General features: G+C 41.3%; 3 protein-coding genes across 9 annotated transcripts in view; 1 reads left to right on the forward strand and 2 right to left on the reverse strand.

The window, feature by feature from the left end:
* LOC124034020 (amyloid-beta A4 precursor protein-binding family A member 1-like) overlaps positions 1–18501 on the forward strand; it is a 128142-nt gene extending 109641 nt beyond the window's left edge. For 4 of the 6 annotated variants that reach the window (XM_046346645.1, XM_046346646.1, XM_046346647.1 and 1 more), the window contains 10 exons: positions 1409–1448; positions 2271–2416; positions 7621–7653; positions 9028–9114; positions 9591–9779; positions 10676–10855; positions 12252–12464; positions 12885–13004; positions 13229–13369; positions 14338–18501. In XM_046346645.1, coding sequence (XP_046202601.1) covers positions 1409–1448; positions 2271–2416; positions 7621–7653; positions 9028–9114; positions 9591–9779; positions 10676–10855; positions 12252–12464; positions 12885–13004; positions 13229–13369; positions 14338–14409 — 1221 coding nt within the window. In that variant the 3' untranslated portion in view covers positions 14410–18501. Of the gene's footprint in view, positions 1–1408; positions 1449–2270; positions 2417–7620; positions 7654–9024; positions 9115–9590; positions 9780–10675; positions 10856–12251; positions 12465–12884; positions 13005–13228; positions 13370–14337 lie in introns of all 6 variants that reach the window. The other 2 variants (XM_046346649.1, XM_046346650.1) reach the window with 2 other exon arrangements.
* Positions 17892–23017, reverse strand: LOC124032976 (protein FAM189A2-like). Its single transcript, XM_046344920.1, has 4 exons — positions 23014–23017; positions 22373–22663; positions 20724–20758; positions 17892–20597 (listed from the first exon to the last, which is right to left on the reverse strand). The coding sequence occupies exons 1-4, from the start codon at positions 23015–23017 to the stop codon at positions 20250–20252; spliced, it is 678 nt and encodes a 225-aa protein (XP_046200876.1). The 3' UTR covers positions 17892–20249.
* LOC124034021 (protein FAM189A2-like) overlaps positions 22528–23491 on the reverse strand; it is a 65860-nt gene continuing 64896 nt past the window's right edge. The window contains exons 9-10 of one of the 2 annotated variants that reach the window (XR_006838498.1): positions 22947–23017; positions 22528–22663 (exon numbers count right to left, since the gene is read on the reverse strand). The gene's annotated coding sequence lies outside the window, so the exon portion shown is untranslated. The remainder of the gene's footprint in view (positions 22664–22946; positions 23018–23491) is intronic. The other variant, XM_046346653.1, reaches the window with a different exon arrangement.

The raw sequence follows: 23491 nt of genomic DNA on the forward strand, positions 1-23491 counted from the left end.
GTCACACCCTGGCCAGACCAAATATATAAACGAAACACAAAACACTATGAACAAGGCGTGACAAAAACGTTCTATCCGTGAATATGGGAGAGAACTTATAGGCCTAGGCGATGCTGTTTGTTGTGCAGGGTGGCTTACAAAGTTAACCTACAATTATGGTGAATTTGTATTTGATTTTAAATAGCCTAGATAGCTGCAGGAACATGGTTGTCAAGCCCATGGCATAGAGATGTTGGGCGGAATATCACCTGTCGCGCAGTGAGAGGCTGCATGCTTCTCAAACAGTGTTTGATGCGTGAAGTTAAATTATTTTTCTTATAAACCCAGACGATTATATATTACAATCCTGTGTGAAAACAGAGTTTTGGTGGTTGCCACTATAAATAAGAGGATCCTAGCTGATACTATATTTATTTGTCAGCTGCTTTGCTATAAAGGCAGAGTAGCATACACGGCATGATTTAACTGGGGGAAAGGGGCCATTCGCTATTCGAGTGCATACGGATGCTATGTATTTTGCCCCTGTTCCTGTTCCTACCCATTTCATAATGGGCCATTCTAAACAAATTTAAGATTAAATTAAATTGAGAATAGTCTGATGGGTAAAAATATGATCACCTGATGAGAGAACAGGGTGTGTAGCCAGAGGCAAAGCTTTTGTTTGTGATTTTTTCAAATAGTCAATAGCCTATAGCTGCATCATGTTTTGATTTCTAAGACATTCTGAGGTTTGTTTCATTCACAACTAAATTGACAAAATAACTCTAAATCTGGGCATATAGGACCTGTTTCAAATGCTAACTTTTAAGCTCATAACATAGCCACTTCATATGTGCACTCACTCCGCAATGGGAAAACATCCTTTCTATTTTTTAAGTTCAATTATATTATTCTTACAATAATATAATATAAAATCATGGCACAGGACTGATTCGATATCTTGTCTGCTTAAATGAACTAGCCTACGGGCATGGCGCATAGCCAGATAACATACAGTAGGCCGACTGACATTCGGTTCTTTTGAAATACATTTTCTTCATATAATGTTTCTTTAGGCCTGCCTAAAATAAATAATGGATTTATTGTGATGGTGTATATTAAATGGATTTATTAGACTTTTTCAAATGCAGATGCTCCAAAGGCGCGCATCAGCGGCTTGTACGCATAGAGGCCTGAAGATTGTAAACATGTTTATGTTAATTAACGGGTAATTACCGTGAGACTGGCAGTCATTTGCGTGACAATAAACCGGCTAACAAAATGTCATGACCGGCAAATGCCCAGTGTGTCAACCAACGTTTGTCTGTCTTTCACCAGTGTCATGATAGTGCTATGACAGTGTTATAATGACCATGCCTGTGTGACCCGTCAGTAAACGTGTTATCTGTCTTCTCCTCTACACCTGCAGTCCAGGAGAAGCCTGGCCTCCTTTCCTACCTATGTAGAAGGTAAGACTTGCTCCTGGCTCCTGGTCTTTACGTCCCTCTCTGCTTTACTTCAGTGGGCCGCATTTTGCCAGTGCAGAATATATTTGAGAAGCGGTTCTCTCTTGTAAATGCTTGGGTGATTTAGCTCTGTGGGGGTATGCTGATGTGCAGGCGTACATTTAGTACCAGATCAGAATTTTTAAATGTCATTGGAGGGCTGAATGGGAGGTAAGGAAAATTAGAGACAGAGAAAGGGCCTCTAGTGCACCAGTCAAACGCTTCAGTGCGGTCTTTCTCTCTCCTATTTCTCTCTCACACATACACATCTATATCTATCTATCTATCTATCTATCTATCTATCTATCTATCTATCTATCTCTCTCTCTCTCTCTCTCTCTCTCTCTCTCTCTCTCTCTCTCTCTCTCTCTCTCTCTCTCTCTCTCTCTCTCTCTCTCTCTCTCTCTCTATCTATCTATCTATCTATCTATCTATCTATCTATCTATCTATCTATCTATCATCTATCTATATCTATCTCACAAGCACACCCACCCACACTCTTTATCCTTCCCTCTTTACTCATGCATTCTGTGTGCTTTAGCTCAGTAGGAGCATTGTGTCTCTAGTCTCTCTAGCTCTGTGTGAAGCACAATGACATTCTGGTGACACATACACACACACACTCTCTCTCTTTCTGTCTCTCACTACGATGTCCCAATCAAACCAACGGTTCTAATTTCTGCATCTTTAGAGTTGAAGCCTTCACGAACATGTTAAGATTCAAACCGTATATATATTCCATGGCAAATCATGGCATTTTAATCTTCCTACTCCTCTCCTCCCAGTCCCAGGTCCATGTGACCCAGAGGACCTGATCGATGGGATCATCTTTGCCGCTAACTACCTAGGCTCCACCCAGTTGCTGTCTGACAAGACCCCCTCCAAGAACGTGCGCATGATGCAGGCCCAGGAGGCTGTCAGCCGCATCAAGGTGAGGAGAGAGACTAATTCAAATGTTTTTCTTTGCTCGCAATGATGTGATTGAAAATGCTGGTAGACAGTACAAATTATTTTCTTACAGAGGAACCTCTGGATAGATCCCATTTTAGTCATTTAGCAGATGCTCTTGTCCAGAGCAATAGGAGCAATTAGGTTTAAGTACCTTACTCAAGGGCACATCCACAGATTTTTCACCAAGTCACCACGGGGATTCGAACCAGCGACCTTTCGGTTACTGGCCCATCGCTCTTAACCTAGGCTACATGTCGCCCAACCTGATTCCATCCTGACCTTGTACTGGATTATGTTTTCTACCTGGTAATGGATAATATCTAATAACCTGTTTTTAATACTGTCTGATAACACACCGGTCAAAAACTGGTTGCATCAGCGTTGTTTCCACATAATCTCAACAACAAAAAATCTATCGGATGATGTTGAATCAACGTGGAAAACTGATTGGATTAGCAAAGTCATCAGTGTAAGGGAATTTGTTTCTCACCCAACTTTTAACCTAAATCCAATGACATGGTGACATTTTTTGTTGATTTCACGTTAAATTCACATTAGTTGACATCTCAACCAAATGTAAATGAAAACTACATGTTGAAATGACATCTGTGCCCAGTGGGAACGTACTGCTTTATAACATCTTTATCACAAGTGATCAAATCGATATCTATTTTGAATAGAAACATGTTCTATGCTATGTACGAAACTGAATATGTACAAAGGTCAAGATCTCACCATCAGTACATTTCTACCTATAACTGTGTCACTTCCATAGAGAATAATAGAGAACTCTAGTGCCCAAAAGCTTGTTTTAGCTTGGCCTGTGCTATTGAGGCCTTTCCCCATTTTGAAGTATTTAACTAGGTGGGAAGGCAGATCACATAATTTCATCTAGGTCATCAGAAGGGATCAGACATTTCATTATACTTGAGTAAAACATTCCATAACTGCAGGTGGCAGTCATAATGGGACAGATACAATGAAGAGTCCTCTATCATTCTCTATGCTCACTTCCCCTCACTCACTTTCTGTCACATGACCTGAGTCTTCCTGACATCTTCCTGGTTTATCAGCCTCCTGGTGCACCTCCAGCCCATAGCCCACACTGTAGTGACTCAGCATTTTACAGCCCGCCTGATCAAAATGCACTGAGCTGTAGCCCATAGCCTCTATCAGCCCATACATACTGTATACACACCCAGAGTATGTTTTCTGTTACTCTTGTTCTCATCAGACAGAGCCACCATAGCACCTCTGCACGTTCTACTATCTACCTTCTAGTGGCCAAAAGAAAATTGCGGCTGGAGTCCTAAGTCGTATATTGGCCTTTCTCTTGCATTTCAAAGAATAATAATAATAATATAATAATATATGCCATTTAGCAGACGCTTTTATCCAAAGCGACTTACAGTCATGTGTGCATACATTCTACGATAACAACATTAGACCATTAGACCATAACAACATTAGACCATAACAACATTAGACCATTAGACCATAACAGCATTAGACCATTAGATCATAACAACATTAGATCATAACAACATTAGATCATAACAACATTAGACCATTAGACCATAACAACATTAGACCATAACAACATTAGACCATAACAACATTAGACCATTAGATCATAACAACATTAGACCATTAGACCATAACAACATTAGACAATTAGATCATAACAACATTAGATCGTAACAACATTAGATCATAACAGCATTAGACCATTAGATCATAACAGCATTAGACCATTAGACCATAACAACATTAGACCATAACAACATTAGACCATAACAACATTAGACCATAACAACATTAGACCATAACAACATTAGATCATAACAACATTAGACCATTAGACCATAACAACATTAGACCATTAGACCATAACAACATTAGATCATAACAACATTAGACCATAACAACATTAGACCATAACAACATTAGACCATAACAACATTAGACCATAACAACATTAGACCATTAGACCATAACACCATTAGACCATTAGACCATAACACCATTAGACCATTAGACCATAACAACATTAGACCATAACAACATTAGACCATTAGATCATAACAACATTAGACCATAACAACATTAGACCATTAGACCATAACAACATTAGAACATAACAACATTAGACCATAACAACATTAGACCATTAGACCATAACAACATTAGACCATTAGACCATAACAACATTAGACCATAACAACATTAGACCATTAGACCATAACAACAGACCATTAGACCATAACAACATTAGACCATTAGACCATAACAACATTAGACCATTAGATCATAACAACATTAGACCATAACAACATTAGACCATTAGACCATAACAACATTAGACCATTAGACCATAACAACATTAGAACATAACAACATTAGACCATAACAACATTAGACCATAACAACATTAGACCATTAGACCATTAGATCATAACAACATTAGACCATAACAACATTAGACCAGAAGATTGAAAGAAGATTGAACAAAAACAGTTTTGAAAACGGATGTTTTTTCTTTGCATTATCTTTTACTAGATCTAATGTGTTATATTATCCTACATTCATTTCACATTTCCACAAACTTCAAAGTGTTTCCTTTCAAATGGTATCGAGAATATGCATATCCTTGCGTCAGGTACTGAGCTACAGGCAGTTAGATTTGGGTATGTCATTTTAGGCTCGCCTCCCTACCACTGAGGAAGTTCAGTTCCCGCTCAGCCCAGTCAAAACTGTTCGCTGCTCTGGCTCCCCATTGGTGGAACAAACTCCCTCACGACGCCAGGACAGCGGAGTCAATCACCACCTTCCGGAGACACCTGAAACCCCACCTCTTTAAGGAATACCTAGGATAGGATAAAGTAATCCTTCTCACCCCCCCCTCCCCTCCCTTAAAATATTTAGATGAACTATTGTAAAGTGGCTGTTCCACTGGATGTCATAAGGCGTCTGCTAAATGACTTAAATGTAATGTAAAATGTAGGCAAAAAAAAGAAATAAAAAAGGGTCAGATTACAATTCAAGAGGTTTTAAACCCCTTTAAACCCCTTTGTTATGGCAAGCCAACATAAGTTCAGGAGTAACCGTGCTGAACAAATCACATAATAAGTTGCATGGACTCACTCTGTGTGCAATAATAGTGGTTAACATGATTTTTGAATGACTACCCCAATTATCTGTAAGGTCCTTCAGCCGAGTAGTGAATTTCAAGCACATATTCAAGCACAAAGTCAGGGAGGTTTTCCAATGCCTCGCAAAGAAGGGCACCAATTGGTAGAAGGGTAAAAATGAAAAAAAAAGCAGACTGAATATCCCTTTGAGCATGTTGAAGATATTAATTACACTTTGGATGGTGTATGAATACACCCAGTCACTACAAAGATACAGTCACCCTTCCTAACTCAGTTGCCAGGGAGGAAGGAAAGAGATCAGGGATTTCACCATGAGGCCAATTGTAATTTTAAAACAGTTAGAGTTTAATGGCTGTGATAGGAGAAAACTGAGGATGGATCAACAACATTGTAGTTACTCCACAATACTGAACTAAATGACAGAGTGAAAAGAAGGAACCCTTTTCAGAATACAAATATTCCAAAATATGCATCCTGTTTGCAACAAGGCACTAAAGTAATACTGCAAAGAATGCGACAAAGAAAATGAACTTATCTGAGTACCACTCTTCATATTCTCAAGCATGGTGGTGCCTGCATCATGTTATGAGTATGCTTGTCATCGGCAAGGACTAGGGAGTTTTTTTTAGGATAAAAAGAAATGGAATAGAGCTAAGCACAGGCAAAGTCCTAGTGGAAAACGTGGTTCAGTCTGCTTTCAAACAGACACTGGAAAGCAAATGTACCTTTCAGCTGTACAATAACCGAAAACACAAGGACAAATATACACTGGAGTTGCTTACCAAGATGACATTGAGTGAACTAGTTACAGTTTTGACTTAAATTGGCTTGAAAATATATGGCAAGACTTGAAAATGGCTATGTAGCAATGATCAACAACCAACTTGACAGAGCTTGAATTTGAAAAATAATGATCGGCAAATATTGTACAATCCAGGTGTGCAAAGCTCTTAGAGACTTACCCAACAAGACTCACAGCTGTAATTACTGCCAAAGGTGTTATCCAACATGTATTGGGTTGAATACTTAATACTCAAGCTATATTAGTGTTTCAGTTTATATTAATTTTAGAATGTATTTTTTTCCACTTTGATATTGCCAAAACAATTACAATTCAATCTATTTTAATTGCACTTTGTAACACAACTACATGTGGGAAAGTCAAGGTGGTTGAATACTTTCCGAAGGCACTGTACCTATTAGTTTACTATGTATTGTAAAGACATACTCAATATTCCAATTAAGCATGATACACTTTCACATTAATTGACCTCATTCAGTGAATTTGACCATAAATTAATGGTGCAGTTTAATTTCAAAAAGTATTAGGGTGGTAATAACTGTGTCTAAATCCTTTTAGTGCACTAGTGAGTCACCTGCTGGCCAAAACATAACCCACTGAACAGTAAAGTAGATATGCCATTGGGTACTTTTTTAAAGACTGGTTGACTTCAGACTGGTTGAATCCCAGACATTTAAATGTATGTATGATATGTTCTAAAATGGAATGTCCCAATGGATGTAATCAATACACACACTGCCACTCAATCCCCTCCCCAGATCCATAGGCCTACTATCTATGCCCATGCAACTTCGGCCCTACACTCTGACCACACACAAGCACACACACACTGCAAACAGGATGCATATTTTGCTTAAAATAGCAACAGCTGTGTGATTGTGAAATGTCAGGACTTTTTGGAGTGTCAATTCTTTTGCACCATTACAAATCCTATTTTCCCTAACCGTTAACCTTGAACCTAACCCTAACCCCTAAACAATTAAACTTAACCCTAAACATAACCCTTTAGCTTAAAATAGCAATTTTGAACAAATTGAGGACCTGAAGAAAGTCCTGACTTTTCAAAAAAAGTTGTTTCTTATCTGTTCAGGACATTAAGATGAAATGTAAGGATATTGCGTCCTGACAATGGAAAACAAGCACATACACACAGCGCACCCTGCCTGAGCCCTAAGCCCTGCTTCAGTCTAACCCATTCTCCTGTATGTATGTTTGTTCCATGCCAAGCAGACGGCCCAGAAATTAGCCAAAAACAAGAAGAAGGTGCGGTACTCCTCATTGATTACCGCAGTGTTCCGTTGTGTTTTCCTGTGTCTGTCTGTGTCTATGTCCCAAATGGCACCCTATTCCCTATTTAATGCACTACTTTTGACCAGCGCCCAATAGGCTATATAGGGAATAGGGTGCCATTAGGGACTCATGCTGTGTTGTAAAGTCTCTCTTTCCTCTTTCCTTATTTTTCTACTTATTTTACTCGCTGTATTTTCTGAATCCAGCAACAAAGTCCTCTCTGTTGATTTGCAGTCATGTTATGTATACCATTCTTAGGTTTGTCTGTCAGTTAAATCCGTCACCATTTTGTCATTCCATGTCAGACATTTGATTTTATCCTCCTATAGAGTTTCTACAAGATACTGACAGGAATACATGGACACATGACATAGATGTACAACGAATAAAAGCTTTATATGAGGAGAAACTGAAATTGCTGGATGCAGAAAATGGCTGTGCAGCCATTTTTGTTATACCATGAAGTTGTGTTGTGTTTGTGATCGTAATTGAAGAGGTTTTTGGCACAAGCTTCTGTATTAGTGTGGTACTTCACTGTGGTTGTAACAATTGCAAGGCTGTTAGCACTGTGAATCCTGTGGATGGCTAACATTACACAGAGCAGCACCTCTCTTTTCCAACACAGACCGACTAAGTATTCACTGTAACCCCAAAGTTTCCCAACTCTGGTCCTGGGGACTCACAGGCATCCATCCAGGTTTTCATTACAACCAACACTCTCATCACTGTAATACGACTTAAATGAAGTGGCCAAAAACCAATATAACTAGGGTGAAACCCAGTTAACACAGTGGGTCCCCAGGAGGGAAGTTGAGAAACACCACAGTATAACTAATAAGACTAACCCCATTACTAACTCCAGTCTCTCTGCTACTTATGGACAGGCTATACTCAACTAACTACTGGACTAACTCTGAATACACTGTACAAGCCAGAATTACACTGAAGGAAAACAACAACTCCACACACACACACGCACACACACACACACACACACACACACACACACACACACACACACACACACACACACACACACACACACACACACACACACACACACACACACACACACACACACACACACACACACACACACACACACACACTACCTGCAACATTCTGAACACCTCAAAGCTTTTGATTGATTGAAAGTGCTGGTGTCTTCCTTCAGTGTTATCTCGGGTAGTTGTGGACTTGTCTCTGACCTCTGTCTAGTTGTGGAATGATAATAATGGACTGTCAGCTGTACTGCTCTAATAATAGACTAGATGCTCAATTGCCCTGTTCTGTCTCTGTGTCTTTCTCTGTCACTGTATGTATCGGTCTGTGTGTGTGTCTAAGCAGGCTCCAGAAGGTGAGGCCCAGCCCATGACGGAGGTGGACCTCTTCATCTCCACCCAGAGGATTAAAGTCCTCAACGCTGACTCACAGGTACACTCTCTCTGTCTCTCATCTTCTATGTTGTCCACTTCTCTGTTGACATTTCTCCTCCTCTCCTCCTGGCTCATTAATCGCAGCGTGGGGCCAATCAGCGTGGGGTCAATCAGGGGGCCTGGCCACACCTGTACAAGTACCCCTGGGACAATCAATATAGTGTTTCTTGAATGTAGATTTTTTCACAAGACAACTGATGGAGTTGCTTTGATAATGGTTTGGTCCTGAGTTTCTTCTTTCTGTGCCCTCCCTGTCCTGACCATAGACATAGAGAAGGGTTGAATCTGGTAGACCTGAAACGTATGGTATTGACTGTCCCCTCTGTGTCTACAGCAGACCATGATGGGCCACCCCCTGACCATAACATCACCCCTTAACCCTTGAACCCTGACCATAACCCTATCATCACACTTCAACCCCTAACCCTAATCATCACCTCTTAACCCTTGACCCTATCTCTCCTCTATCTACAGGAGACGATGATGGACCACCCTCTGAGGACCATCTCCTACATCGCTGACATCGGCAACATTGTGGTTCTGATGGCAAGACGCCGTATGCCCCGCCCAGACTCCATGGACAGCGTGGAGGCGTCAGACCCCGCTGAGGACGAGAAACAACGGCAGTACAAGATGATCTGCCACGTCTTTGAGTCCGAGGATGTGAGGATCTCACTTTACTTTTACTTTCAAACGATGTCTCTTCATCTCTCTCTCGCTCCCTCCCTACTTACTCTCTGTCTTTTACTCTCTCACTCTTTCTCGTTTGTTCATTCATTTTTTTGTCACTCTGTATAACTTTCTCTGTATCTTTTGTGATTACAACCCTTACTTTATATTGGTCTTTCACACACTCTCTCTCTTTGTGGTTACAACTACAACCCTTAGTCTCTCCACCGCGCTCTCTCCCTCTCTTTCTCATAATTTTTCTCTCTGTATCTGGATTCGACTCGTCCTGTTTACTGACTCTCAACATTATAGCATTTTAATGTTGCATTAATGAATCATAATCAAGTCTCCACACCCTCCCTTATCATCTAATGGTTCATTTCACTTGACAGAGTTGTTTTTGGGACCCCTGGTGTAACTGGGTTCACACACACACACACACACACACACACACACACACACACACACACACACACACACACACACACACACACACACACACACACACACACACACACACAGAGATGCCAGTGATGACACATTCCAGTAAACAGAACAAACCAATCAGGACAGAAGTATTTCATATTGATGAGATTAATGTTTCATCTCTCTGAGTCACACTATGTCTTCTGAAGTTGATCTCAAATCACTGGAGTACAGAGAAAGGAAAGGTCGGCCAGAAGACATAGTGTGACTCAGAGAGATGAAACATTCATCTCATCAATATGAAACACTTCTGTCCTGATTGGTTTGTTCTGTTTAAAGCCCCTACGCAGTCTTTTTGATTGGATTTTAAATCATCACTGTATGTCTAACAAATCACTGTCACAGTTTATTTCCCTCCCTCTCCTCTGTCCCTTGCCTCCCTCTCTCCCACTCTCCCTCTCCAGGCCCAGCTGATTGCCCAGTCTATAGGCCAGGCCTTCAGTGTGGCGTACCAGGAGTTCCTGCGGGCTAACGGCATCAACCCAGAGGACCTGAGTCAGAAGGAGTACAGTGACCTGCTCAACACTCAGGACATGTACAACGACGACCTCATACACTTCTCCAAGTCTGAGAACTGCAAAGACGTGAGTCTGTTGTAGAATGATGAACAGTACCCGTCTGTATTCTGTACCTGGTTTCATCTTACTAAAGGCGTTCGTAAAGCTAACGCTACGGTGTATTAATACATCTGTTCCACTTCTACAAGTCCGAGAACGACCGTGGTTTTACGAATGAAGAGCGGAGTTCTTACTATGCTATAAACTGTCTCCAGTCAGCAGCACCACTGAATCATTTTTAACCTTGAAACCACCCATGTCCAGTCTTGGCCACGGCAGGCAGGGATTGGTTCTAAGACCATGGCGCGGAGTAAGAACTCAAGTTCGAAATGAAGCAAAGCAGCAAAGATGTGAGTCTCTCAGACACTGGGATCTCCCAGGCAGGTCTCTGGAGAATTAATCAATTGATTTTACCAGTTAAAAAAACACAGTACATTTTTTAAAAATGCGATAGTATATCACTAAAAGTCTGAGACTTATTCCCCCTAAAAGAAAAGTGGTCCTCTTTGATGGAGATTGAAAAGGCTCTCTAGTAGTCGGTGTCAGATGATGGGAAGGGAGTTGAGGCAGTTCGCTGGAAATGCAGTATAGCTTGAGTGGAGGGGGCATCGATGGTACAGTCAAGAAGAAGCAAAGACTCTTAGTCAGTGCACCACACCTGCTCCTCCGACGTTCAGTTCCTCCACAGGAGTGGCTCCTCCACAGGTACAGGTCCTCCATTGCCCGAAAAAGTGGCACCCCACTTGGGTGTAGGGCATGGAGTCTTGATTATGATTAATCTTTTAATGCGTCATTAAAATGACAAATATAAAGCCAACACACATTGATACTGGTTAGGAACAGTCCCTTTGCCTTCTCTGCCATCCCTGGAAACTGCAAGCAGTTGTCAAACCCAGCAGATGAAACAAAAAAGCCAGTGCTGCATTATTTAAATCCAAATAGTGTAACTATCAAGCCAAACAAATATACTTTTGATCTGTCCTGCAACTGTGAGGCAAGACAACCAAATGTAAGTGAAACACAGAGCAATGAAAATCCACAACAAATAAATTGAAAGAACACATAAAAAACACAGAACAAGGTGCCATGGCAACCACGGATGTACAACGTAGTTAAACAAAACATTTTTTATTATGCCAAAAGTAGTGAACTATGGCTGGGTTGACACAGGCAGCCCAATTATGATAGTTTGCCCAAGAGCTGATCTGATTGGCCAATAAAACAATTTTAGCACACAAAAAAAATCCGAATTGGGCTGCCTGTGTAAACGCAGCCTATGTAGAGAGAAGGGTTTGCTCTTTATTTGGGGTGTAGACCAGGTTACTGTAAAAGCATTTTGTGGCAACTGCTGATGTAAAAAAAGGCTTTATAAATACATTGAGATCAACCAATTGATCGATTGACTGATTGTGGTTCTCCCCAGATTTACATCGAGAAGCAGAAAGGTGAGATTCTGGGCGTGGTCATTGTGGAGAGTGGGTGGGGCTCCATCCTGCCCACAGTCATCATCGCCAACATGATGCATGCTGGTCCGTCGGAGAAGTCAGGCCGTCTTAATATCGGAGACCAGATTATGTCTATCAACGGGACCAGTCTGGTGGGGCTACCCCTGTCCACCTGCCAGACCATAATTAAGGTAACACACACTCTCTCCTCTCTCTCTTTCTCTCTCTCCTTTTCCCTCCCTCCCTCCCTTTCTTATCTTCAATCAGTCTGGTGGGGCTACCCCTGTCCACACACACTCTCTCCTCCCTCTCTTTCTCTCTCCTTCCATTAGTCTGGTAGGCCTGCCCCTGTCTGCCAGAGTGTCATCAAGGTACTGGAGGACAGGATATCTCTTATAACTCTCCTTCCTTTATTTCTCATCTATCTCTGCATCCTCTTTCTTTCCTCGCTATCTCTGTATCCTCTCCTCTTACAATGACCGTGTTCTCTTTTATGTGAGAACGGGAATGCAGAGGACAGTGCAGTACACACAGCCAAAATCTATACTTGTCGCCTACCAATTATCTTATTAGACTAGTTTAATTAATTCTCCACTTCTCTTCTCTCTCAGGGTCTGAAGAACCAGTCTCGTATCAAGCTGAACATTGTCAGGTGTCCTCCTGTTACAACGGTGCTCATCAGACGACCTGACCTCAGATACCAGCTGGGCTTCAGCGTACAGAACGGCATTGTGGGTATCACCAGGGAGACCATGTGTTGTGTGATGAGCCCCAAACTTTCTCGGCATTTGACTTTGTCCTCTTTGCTTTGTGATAATAACCTTCCGTTTGTGTATGATAGTGGTGACTCTTGAAGTGATGGGCTCATGCTTTTGCCGAAACTGAATATAACAAACATTAAGCCGATTGTCTGAATGTAACTGCCTTTTTTGGACCTTCCCCTGCACACCCACAGATCTGCAGCCTTATGCGAGGGGGCATCGCTGAGAGGGGAGGGGTCAGGGTCGGCCACCGCATCATCGAGATCAATGGCCAGAGCGTGGTGGCCACGCCCCACGAGAAGATCGTCCACATCCTGTCCAACGCTGTGGGAGAGGTGAGGTCAGAGGGGAAAGGTCATTCTGAGCCTGTAACTGTTAAAAAAGCATTTCAGTTTTGGTGCTGGACTGTCAACCATTGTTGGGTTAGGTTTAGGGTATTCTCGCATAGCCATACCTCCAAAACAGTGGAGGCTGCTGAGGGGAGGAAAGCTCATAATAATGGCTGGAACGGAGCGAATAAAATGGAATCAAACACATGGAAAACACGTTTGATGTATTTGATACCTTTCCCCATATTCCGCTCCTGCCATCACCATGTGCCTGTCCTCCCTAATTAAGGTTCCACCAATCTCCTGTGCTCCAAAATCATGTCACGCTTCCTATGGTGGTCTGGAGAATTTGGTATTAGCCGAAATGGTTAGAATGGTTCACAGGATTCCAGCAGCTACATTTCTATTGGATGTTACATTTCAAGAACTTTCCCCACATGCCCCTAAATGGGCGCTGCATCTTTGTTATGTTTGTCACTGTTTTCAGACCAGGTAACATACATTTTGTAGAGTTGTTGCTAGTTTGCAACATTGGTGAAAATGGAAGAAAACTTGGAGTAAAAACTGAATTATGGTTTGCCTGTGTGTGCTCTACACACAAAATCGAGTCGGTGAAACTTCTCTGCTTGAAAACTCTACAACAAAAAAAGAGACGTTATGAGTGGGCACCTGTGGAGCTCTGCCCAAGCAAGGCATTTCATATGTTTGACGTGTTGTTAGGCATCTTTGTTTTCTGCCATTGATTTCCCCAGGCTTTCTGTATAGGGAAGCCTGGTTCTCGACAAGGCTATGGTTAGGTTTGTCTAGGGTTAGGGTTGAGGCTAGGGTTAGACTTGAGCTGGCATGTGGACATGAAGCTAAGGTTGGGGGTAAGGCTATGGTTGTGTAGTTACTGTATATCCATGATCAGCGTGACTCTCATTCTCCGGCTTTCTGACTTTCTTCGTCTTTCGTTCTCTCGCTCTCTTCCACAGATCCACATGAAGACGATGCCAGCTGCCATGTACCGCCTGCTAACTGCCCAGGAGCAACCTGTTTACATCTAGTGATGACCTCCCTCTCCTACCCGACATCAGACCTCACCCCCCGATGACCTCACTCCCTGACCCCCAGCATCACTGCACCCTCTATGTGTGAGCAACTCCACCCCCTCCCTCAAGCCCCAGATCACCATTGGAGACTGAAGCTTCTTAATGCTCTGGATGACTATGACTATTTTATCTGATTGTTTTGCTGTGGAGAGTAGAGTTTGGCTGAAAAAGACAGCTTGTTCAAGCCCCTCCCATACTGAGGGTTGCTTCCTGAGCTTCACCCTGACCTTCCCTTCTTTCCCATGTTTCTTTCTCTCCCTCTCTCTGTTTCTCTCTCTCTCTATCCCTCTCCCTCTCACTTTCTATCGGTCTACCTCCCTTCTCTATCCCTCTCCCTTTCTCTCACCGGCTGCACTCGTCTGATGTAATGTTGAATACTTCTGTGTTCTCCCACAACACAAACAAACAGAGAGGGAGTGTGAGACCTGCTGATAAACAAGTGTTACTACTCTGAACAACAAGCCCCTATCATTCCTCGTCATAACATTCCATGCCTTCCGTCTAACGTTAATGAATGTCCAAGCAGGGAGGACTTTTCCCGACTGTGGAAGTCCTCCAGGAAAGACAGAGAAAACCAAACGTTCCCATTTATTTTATTTTTTTAAATGTTGTTTTTAAGGCTGAGATTTGGTCTGATATAATAAGCATTCCAAGTTTCAAGTTCCACGTGCATCTGTTTTAAGTCAGGCCTCGTCAAGGGAAGGCTACACTACATAGACCAAATTATTTAAAACCTTCTAAAGGAATTCACATTCCCTTCTGAAACAACATGCAGCCCAGGGAAACAGTTCTACAAGGCTGGAGGACAGCCTTGTCAGACAGTGTTTAGACAGAAGCCAGCCCTGAAATGGGAGCTTTTGAAAGTAAACATGTAATTCTACCTATTGCCAGGACAACAAAATAACACTGGTCTCGTTCTCACATGTAATTAGCATTAATAGCAAAACGCTCTCCATCCTCATCTTTCCCTTCAGCATCATCTTGAACTGAAAACTATGATTAGGTGAAAACAGAACTCACAACCACTATTACGGAAGGGAAAAAAACAAACATCGGTTCGGCTAATCACATACTATTTCCACTCTGGGAAGAGGGGACTCTGCATCATCACACCACCATATGTCTTAAGGGTTTACAGTCACTCAGAGACCAGAGCTTAAAGTAAATGCCCAGTGTTTCTAGATTTCTATGAAATATGACCAATAATTACAATATGAGTGAAATGGTTTTCGTTTAAAAAAAATGGTAATTGGTATGTTAAAAAGTAGCTTGTCTGTGTTGGAATGGTGTGGGCGTACCCCAACAACAGAATAGTGTGGCCGTATACCGGTCATTAAAAATATTCACGCAAGTAGACCGCTGATTGACCAGCTCAGCCTCCTCAGGGTGATACGTCTATGAGAAAATAGCAAGCATTTTTGAAAAGGTTTGTTTGAGATACAAGTTTGAGGTGGGGTTTTTGAAGTGTTTTTTTCCCCACAATTTATGTTTTGGTCACATACAAGTCAACAACATTATTTGGATATGAGTTAACAGCATATGAACTTTAAAAGTGAAATTTTAACTGGGCAGTTACTTTAAGCCATACGTTACATTTCACATAGTTTGTATCCCAAATGGCACCCTATTCCCTATTGTGCACTACTTTTAAGCAGGGCCCATAAGGGCCTGGATCGAAAGTAGTGCACTATGTAGGGAATAGGGTGCCATTCGGGACGCCTCCACAAAGGTTCTGTACTATAGGCTCTGGTGGTGGAATACAGTAGAAGCTAAAACTGTTCAGATCCATTTTAGGCTGAGGAGAGATAGCAGAGATCAACCAGATGTGTATAGAATACCTCAGACTTTGGCACCAAACTGAAGTTCAGGATTTAATAATTTTTTTTGCGATCAGGACAGTTGGATTAGATTGTATTACAGTACAACCTTAAAAACAACCTGCAATTAAATTATTTTATATTTTCATTACCAAGGATTTTTCATCCTCTGTCTTAATTTAATATTTTTTAAATGTCTTGAATATAATCTGCAATATTTTTGCCAGACTATACTGTAATTCTGTTTATAGGTCATTATATTGCATTGCATTTGGATCTCAATCTTTATACTTGAAGGATGCTTAATCATAGTACATGACATGGGTCATTAGTTTGTTATTTAAAAAACATGATTTATTCTTTTATTTTTAGATTTTATTTTGTTATCTCGCAAATGTGATGAAATGAAAGTACTGAAATGAGTCAACATATCATCTCTCTGGTGTACATGATTCACAAGTCCTCAAATGTATCTCTGTTGCATAAAGTGGATAGATGTTCCCCTCCTGTTTATGTTGGGCCCTGCTGCCTTTCTGACTAGAAGTGATTAATGAGACTACAGTGTTTTGAGACTAGGAGCTCGATTCAATCCTTATCGGTGAATAGCAACTTGATATTTAAAGGTCATTTCTGATTTCGCCAACATATGCAGCATTTACCGTGAATTCAGTCTCCGCGAACGCAGGAATAGTGCCTTTACATTTCAATCGCGCTATAGCCCTAGTAACTTAAGCAAGATGCGACGACTTACCACTGGTAATGAACACGTCAACCACAATGGAAGCATTATGTTGTAGTAGTAAATTAATGAGCAGATGCTCTCAGATGATGGATTGACAATGGGAAGAAATGACTAATGTTGATGTTATGATTCCTCCTCTATAACCACATATCCTCCCTTTCATTGATCTGTCTGGCCTGCCGTATATACATTTCAAAACCTATTTTCTTCACAAAAGTAAATAAGACTCTTCTCACTCTAGCTCTACTCTGGGTCTGTAGCTTACAGAATCAGATCTAGTTATTTTAGAATGTTTTAAAATGTCATTCAGAAATGTCTAGAACTCTAGACAATTAAAAAAAATGAATTCCAGGAAGCTTCCACCTTGTTTAACGTGAATGAGCTTTGACCTTCTGCCCAGACATCCTCTCCCTCAATTCCTGTCCCCTGTGTCACTTCCCGCTTGAGACACGCCCCCTCTGGATTCCTGTTTTACAAACCGTAATGGGACAGTTTCCGGGTTGGGGAGTGGACACACATTATGACGTAGGAGGGACACATTCTGTTGCGACACCTCCCCTACACTGACTTGTGGAGGGGACACATTATTATGACGCTACTACACCTCTTGCGAGTTGCTGCTGGAGCACCCTGCCACCTGAGCTTGTGTGCCAAACGTTGACCCTTCCCCTCTGCCCTACTCTCCCCTCTAAACCATTGATTGTTCCAAATGTCTATTCTATCTCATCCCTAAATCAAATGTTGGCCTTATTTATTACTGTACTTATGACATTGAACTACTAAATGATACTGAAAAAGTAGTTCCTGTGCGGTTGACCACATGATGTTCTAGCATGGTTTATCTATGGAGTCACCGGTTGGTCGGTAATATGCTGTATCATTCCTGCTTCTAGTGTGTGTGGTGTGTAATGACAACTTCTTTACTCCATGTTCAACCAAAACCAGCTGGACTACATAATATATACATAAATATATATATAAAGGTATATATACTTATAATGGTTATTTGTGTGTTTGGATTGACCATATAAGCAAGCTTCAATGGATAACAAGTAACGTGAAAAGAGAATTCAAACTGATGGCAAGGGCCCTTAATGTGACTCGGAAAGAAGGGGTTTCATATGAACTAGAGATGTAGTTGATTTGTGTGAAAATACATAACTGTACATATTTGACGAGCGCACAAGGTCACAAACACAGGGGCATATTACTGTAGACCTCCCCCGCAAAAAAAGTTGTACTTTGTAAAGAGATCGTAGCAAACATACACTTGAGTAGATGGTGACTGAAAGGTGGGATAACTAGTGTTTATAATGCACTGTTTTGAATGTAATTAATCTAAAAAAAAAACACTTTCTGTAAAGCAATGGCAATGTTTATTTATTTGCTAGCTTTTCTGTGATGTTACAGTTATTGAACTACATTACCTTACCAGAACTGGAATGTTTGTAACAGTATTTACAACAATAAACTACTTGCAAAAGGACAGTACTGTTGTCACTTTCATTTTTAAAGAGTGCGGCAGTCCTTTTGTTTTCTTTATTGAAGAGGTACTACAGCGTGGAAGATGGGGAAGCGTGAGTTAAAGGGCAGTGGGCCAGATTCGACCCCATGCCGACTGGCATACATGTGTGTGCCGGGGTCAGCGGCTGTAACCACTGGACCACACACTTTTTGTTGTCTTTAAAGGCCAGGATTCAATCCAAGGTGTGTTATAGAGCAATGTACTGGACAGCCGACAATGTGCCTTTTAAAGGTAATTAAGCATGGGAACATCAGCAGCATTTATACCATGAATGGCATCTCTGCTAACGTTAGGGACATTGCCTTTAAAAGGCACATTGTCGCTGTCCAGTGCACTGCTCTATAATGCGCATTGGGTTGAATTCAAGTCTAAAGGATTTGATTGAATGAATTGAAGCTAAATTTAGCATCCCAAGACTAAACACTCTTGCATTGTATGACCAGTGTAATTCATTTTGAACATTGCAAATGCACATGATTTGGAACATTACAGGCAAGAAGGGGTAGAACTGAATTTTCCTGGGTAGATAGTGAAGTGTAGAAAGAGACTCTTCCTTCCATAGACTCACATGCAGTTCTCCTTCCAGTTAGGCCTAAATTTTCAATTGAGCAGACATATATAGCGTTTACCGCAAATGTGGAAACATTTCCTTTGAAAGATGCAGGTTGGATTGAATCTAGCTCTTATTGTTCAGTGACAAATTGCTGTCTAGCAGGGTCGTGCACAGACTGAAGAAAAAAAAAAGACTTTCAATCTTGAAATCCATTCAAACTTTTTTTTGCATAAGCCTATTTATTTCTGCAACAACACACTCATCAGAAAAATACATGATTGACTACGGGAAAATAGGGTGAGGATTCAGCTGATCATTGTTGATGATTGACGTTAAACTGCTAGTTAGCTAGCTTGATTTATTTTTTTACTGATTGTGATCAATAAATGCTCTTAAATTATTAAATAACTTCATAATAGAATATGCACAATCGTCTAACTCATGATCCAGTATATGGCTGCTAGTGACATGTGTGGATATTTTAGTATATGGTGGTTAGGTACAAGACTACCTGTGTTGCTGCTGCACGTATCAGCCAACCAGACCGAGTACTGATGATTATGTAAAATCAAGTGGCAGGGCAGACTGGGAAACAGGCACAACCCGGGCATGCCCAAGCTCCGCACAAGGCAGACCAACATGTGCAATCAACAGACGGGGTGGGGGTGGCGAACTTAACGATGACCTGCGGACAGTGGGTTCAGAACAACAACGTCAAAAACGGTATTCAAAAAAACAAGTATACCGCCACCCAAAATGGGACTTGGCGAGTGGGAGGGCAAAGGGGCAGGTGCTGTCTAGCCATATGTTCAGTGCCAATCATTTTAGAACAGGTTGTATAGCAAAGAATAGTTCATGGGAAATATTCTCTCACGATGCAAACATCTGTACTGAACACTTCAACAATATTAGCACAGCACAAATAAAAAATAAAAAACACATACAGACACTCTCATACACAACCACACACTCCCATGCATCCAAAGGCTAATCCTTGCAGTATGTGGGACTTTTCTCCACTAACTTTAGCAGTGGCAGTCCCAAACCTCACCACTAGTAGGAGCACTTCACTTGGAGTCAAATGGGCTGTTTTCCCCCAGTGGAGCATACCATTATTTCTTCGCTAGGGAGGTTTTGAGATGCGATAACAGAGTTCCATCAGAGCACAGTTTCCCTGAACACCCCTATGAGACTGTGGGGGCGCTCGCGATGATCCAGGTGTGACCCTGCCCGTGATGTCGACCTAGAACCCACCCTAGAACCCGCTCTAGACCAGGACCTGGAGCCAGAGCCACCACCCTGCCTGTCCTCTAGCGGCTGCTTTTCCGCCCAGGTGAAGGTGCTGAGGTCCCCACAGCTCCCGAGGTGCAGCAGCCAGGGTCTCTTCCGGAGGGGCTGGGGCAGGGTCTGGTAGGAACAGTTCAACAGGGGGGCACTGGGTCTGGAGCGGGGCCTGGGGAGGGAGAGGGGCTGGAGGATAGCTGCACTCTCTGATACTGTGATCACCTGGAGAGGAGGATATAAATGGTCCAGTTTAAAGGGATAGTTCACACAAATGTATCTCTTCTTATCTCCTCTTTCTCACCGACTCATCCTTCTGTGCCCTTCTTCCTCCGTCCTCCACTCCTCTACCTGTTCTATATACCTTCTATCTGTTCTATGCAGACCTGGGCAGAAAATAGTTGTATTTTGTAGTTTATTTGAAAATACCAACTTTTCAAATACTTTAAATAGTAGAATATAGTTTATATAGAGTTTAAACTATTCATACATATTCATACAGAAAACCAAATCATTTTGAAAGTATTTTGAAAAAAGCTACAACAGTGAGCTGAAGTTATTATATATACTAACTTTGTGATTATTACAATAGCAACATTGTTGTTACATATGACTTTGGAAATTGCTTTATAATTGCATAATAATGGAGTTATTACGTAAGTGGAATAAGGAACAGTCACTATTCCTCTCAGCTCATTATGCAATTAAAATGCAATTACCAAAGTATTATGTAACAACATGCTAATAACATGTTGCTCCAAAAGTAATTACAGCTTTATTACACAGGCACAGGAACAGTTTAATGTTAAGCGCTACTGAGAACACTAACAGTAACAAAATATGGCTAAGTGTCGAAAGGAAACAAAATATACCACATAACAAATATCAACTACAGCCAAGGTAGGGGGGGAAACGTGTTAGTTTGTATTCTGCATAAACTATCCCTTTAACTATGTTATAGTGTGTTTGAAATAAGAAGATGGACAAAGAGGTTAGAAGTTGATTTAGCTCAGAATTCAACTTGCTATTTGCAATGTTTTCAAATGGCTTTTGTATTTTCGGGTATTATTAAGTGAATTGCAGCTTTTTACCTTTTCAGTGGCATGTTGAAAGAGTCATACAGTAGTTGAGCATCACAACGTATTTATACTTATCTTAGCAAAATATAATTGGTTAATTCAGCGTTTCCAAAACTCTGTCCTAGGGACCCCAAAGAATGCATAGTACACAGCTGATTCAAATGATCAAAGCTGGATGATTAGTTGATTATTTGAATCAGCTGTGTAGTGCTAGGGCATGAACCAAAATGGTGCACCCCATGGGGTCCAGAGGACCAAGTTTGGGAAACCGAGTCTGGATTGAGTGGATTGAGTGTCACAACTTATTTATACTTATCTGTACAAAATATAATTGTTTAATTGGTTTGACTTGATTATGAACACCTGGGGCAATAGACATTCAGGAGAATAGATATTTACAGAATGTTCAGATAGAAAAGTATTGTGTAGATCAAATATGACTAAGATAGATTGGAGATTGTGTTAGATATTCATTCTATTTATATCTTCAACATGAAGTGGCAGATGCAGCCCTGCAATTAGTTGAAACCAGCAAATCCAATAGCTTCATAAGATCTGGATATTTTTTTAATTTAAATAATATAATTAATAATATATAAAATATTTAATAATATATAAAATAATATAATAATATATTAAGAAATATTAAGAAGTTGTGTTCTCAGATCTGTATTTAAATAGTTTAGAAAAAGTAGTAACTTTCAGAGCTCTTCATTGAACTAGTTTTGTAAAGTAAAAGTCATTTGTTTGGATCTTTATTCAAAGAGTTGTAGTCCCCTTCAAAGTAACTATTTGTTTCCCCATTTATAAAAAAAAAAATTATACAAAGCATAGGTAAAACTATAGTTGTCCCAGGTCTGGTTCTATGTAAACCTCTACCTGTTCTATGTAGCCTCTATACCTGTTCTATGTAGCTGGCACAGCGTACGGCCTCCTCCATTTGTTTCTGGTCAGAGCGCAGCACGCTGCGGATGCTGTCCACCAGTTCCTGGACCTCGGGGGTCAGGCTGCAGTGGACTGGCTGCTCCAGGAACCTACTGACCAGCTGCTGGGTGTGTCTGTAGCTCTGGTAGTCCACCATGGAGGAGGGCCGGGGTCGCCGAGGGCCTCTACCTCCCTGCCGGAGGGTCACTGTCTGGGTCCGAGAGGACTGGGCGGCCAGTGCGGACTGGGAAGTCTGGGTGGTCTGTGTGGCCGCCTCACAACTTAATACTGAGAAGGAGAGGGGGTAGGGGCTTAGTGTGTCTGTAGACTGGCATGCAGTGGGACGTCTGTTGGAAGCGTTAGCTTTGCTTTACAGTTTAGCAAATGACACACACACACACGTCTTTATTGCATGACACTTCTAACGAATCAAACAGTACATTAGCCTATAACAAAGCATTCTTCAAAGATATCACAAGTGACTAGTGAATGGTCTGTGATGACTTCACTAGTCTAGGTGTGCGTCCTAAATGACACCCTATTCCCTAGGATCCATGAGATTGAAACAAACCTGTGAGGATCCAATTACGTATGTCAATACGACGACCAACACAGCAGTACACCTACAAGTGGCCCACGCATCTGGTAAGAGAGAAGATTATATTGTACACATTTGTCTATGTTAGGTTTCAATGTCCTGTACATTTTGTGTTTTTAGTGAAGGACTTAATCTGTGTCCGGGACACCGGAATTATGAGTTTTTGATGTCATTAACTCCACTCCAACCATGTTCAGTGAAGCAGGGGCTGGTCAAAAGTAGTGCACTCTATAGAGAATAGGGTGCCATTTGGGCACAGCTAAGCCTATATTTCACTGAAAAGAGAAGACGTTTTACAATCGCAATTCCTTGTATCTCTTGTTCCAAAGACATTCTGAAGAATTAAAATTAGTAAATAGGACTTGCTTTACTGTGGATATTGATACTTTTGTACCTGTCTCCTCCAGCATCTTCACAAGGTTGTTCTGGGATTGATTTGCACTTTTCGCACCAAACTACGTTCATCTCCAGGAGACAGAACGTATATATATATATATATATATATATATATATATATA

This window comes from Oncorhynchus gorbuscha, linkage group LG04 (assembly GCF_021184085.1).
Source record: "Oncorhynchus gorbuscha isolate QuinsamMale2020 ecotype Even-year linkage group LG04, OgorEven_v1.0, whole genome shotgun sequence".
Lineage (NCBI taxonomy): Eukaryota > Metazoa > Chordata > Actinopteri > Salmoniformes > Salmonidae > Oncorhynchus > Oncorhynchus gorbuscha.

Bases quoted from the DNA above. Each gene is read 5' to 3' on its own strand.
- LOC124032976 (XM_046344920.1), bottom strand. The intron at 20,759-22,372 runs GTGCCAGCTACA...TTTTCTGCCCAG, and splicing joins AATGGAGGAGGCCGTACGCT to GTCTGCATAGAACAGATAGA. The intron at 20,598-20,723 runs GTAGAGGAGTGG...CCTCCTCTCCAG, and splicing joins ATAGAAGGTATATAGAACAG to GTGATCACAGTATCAGAGAG.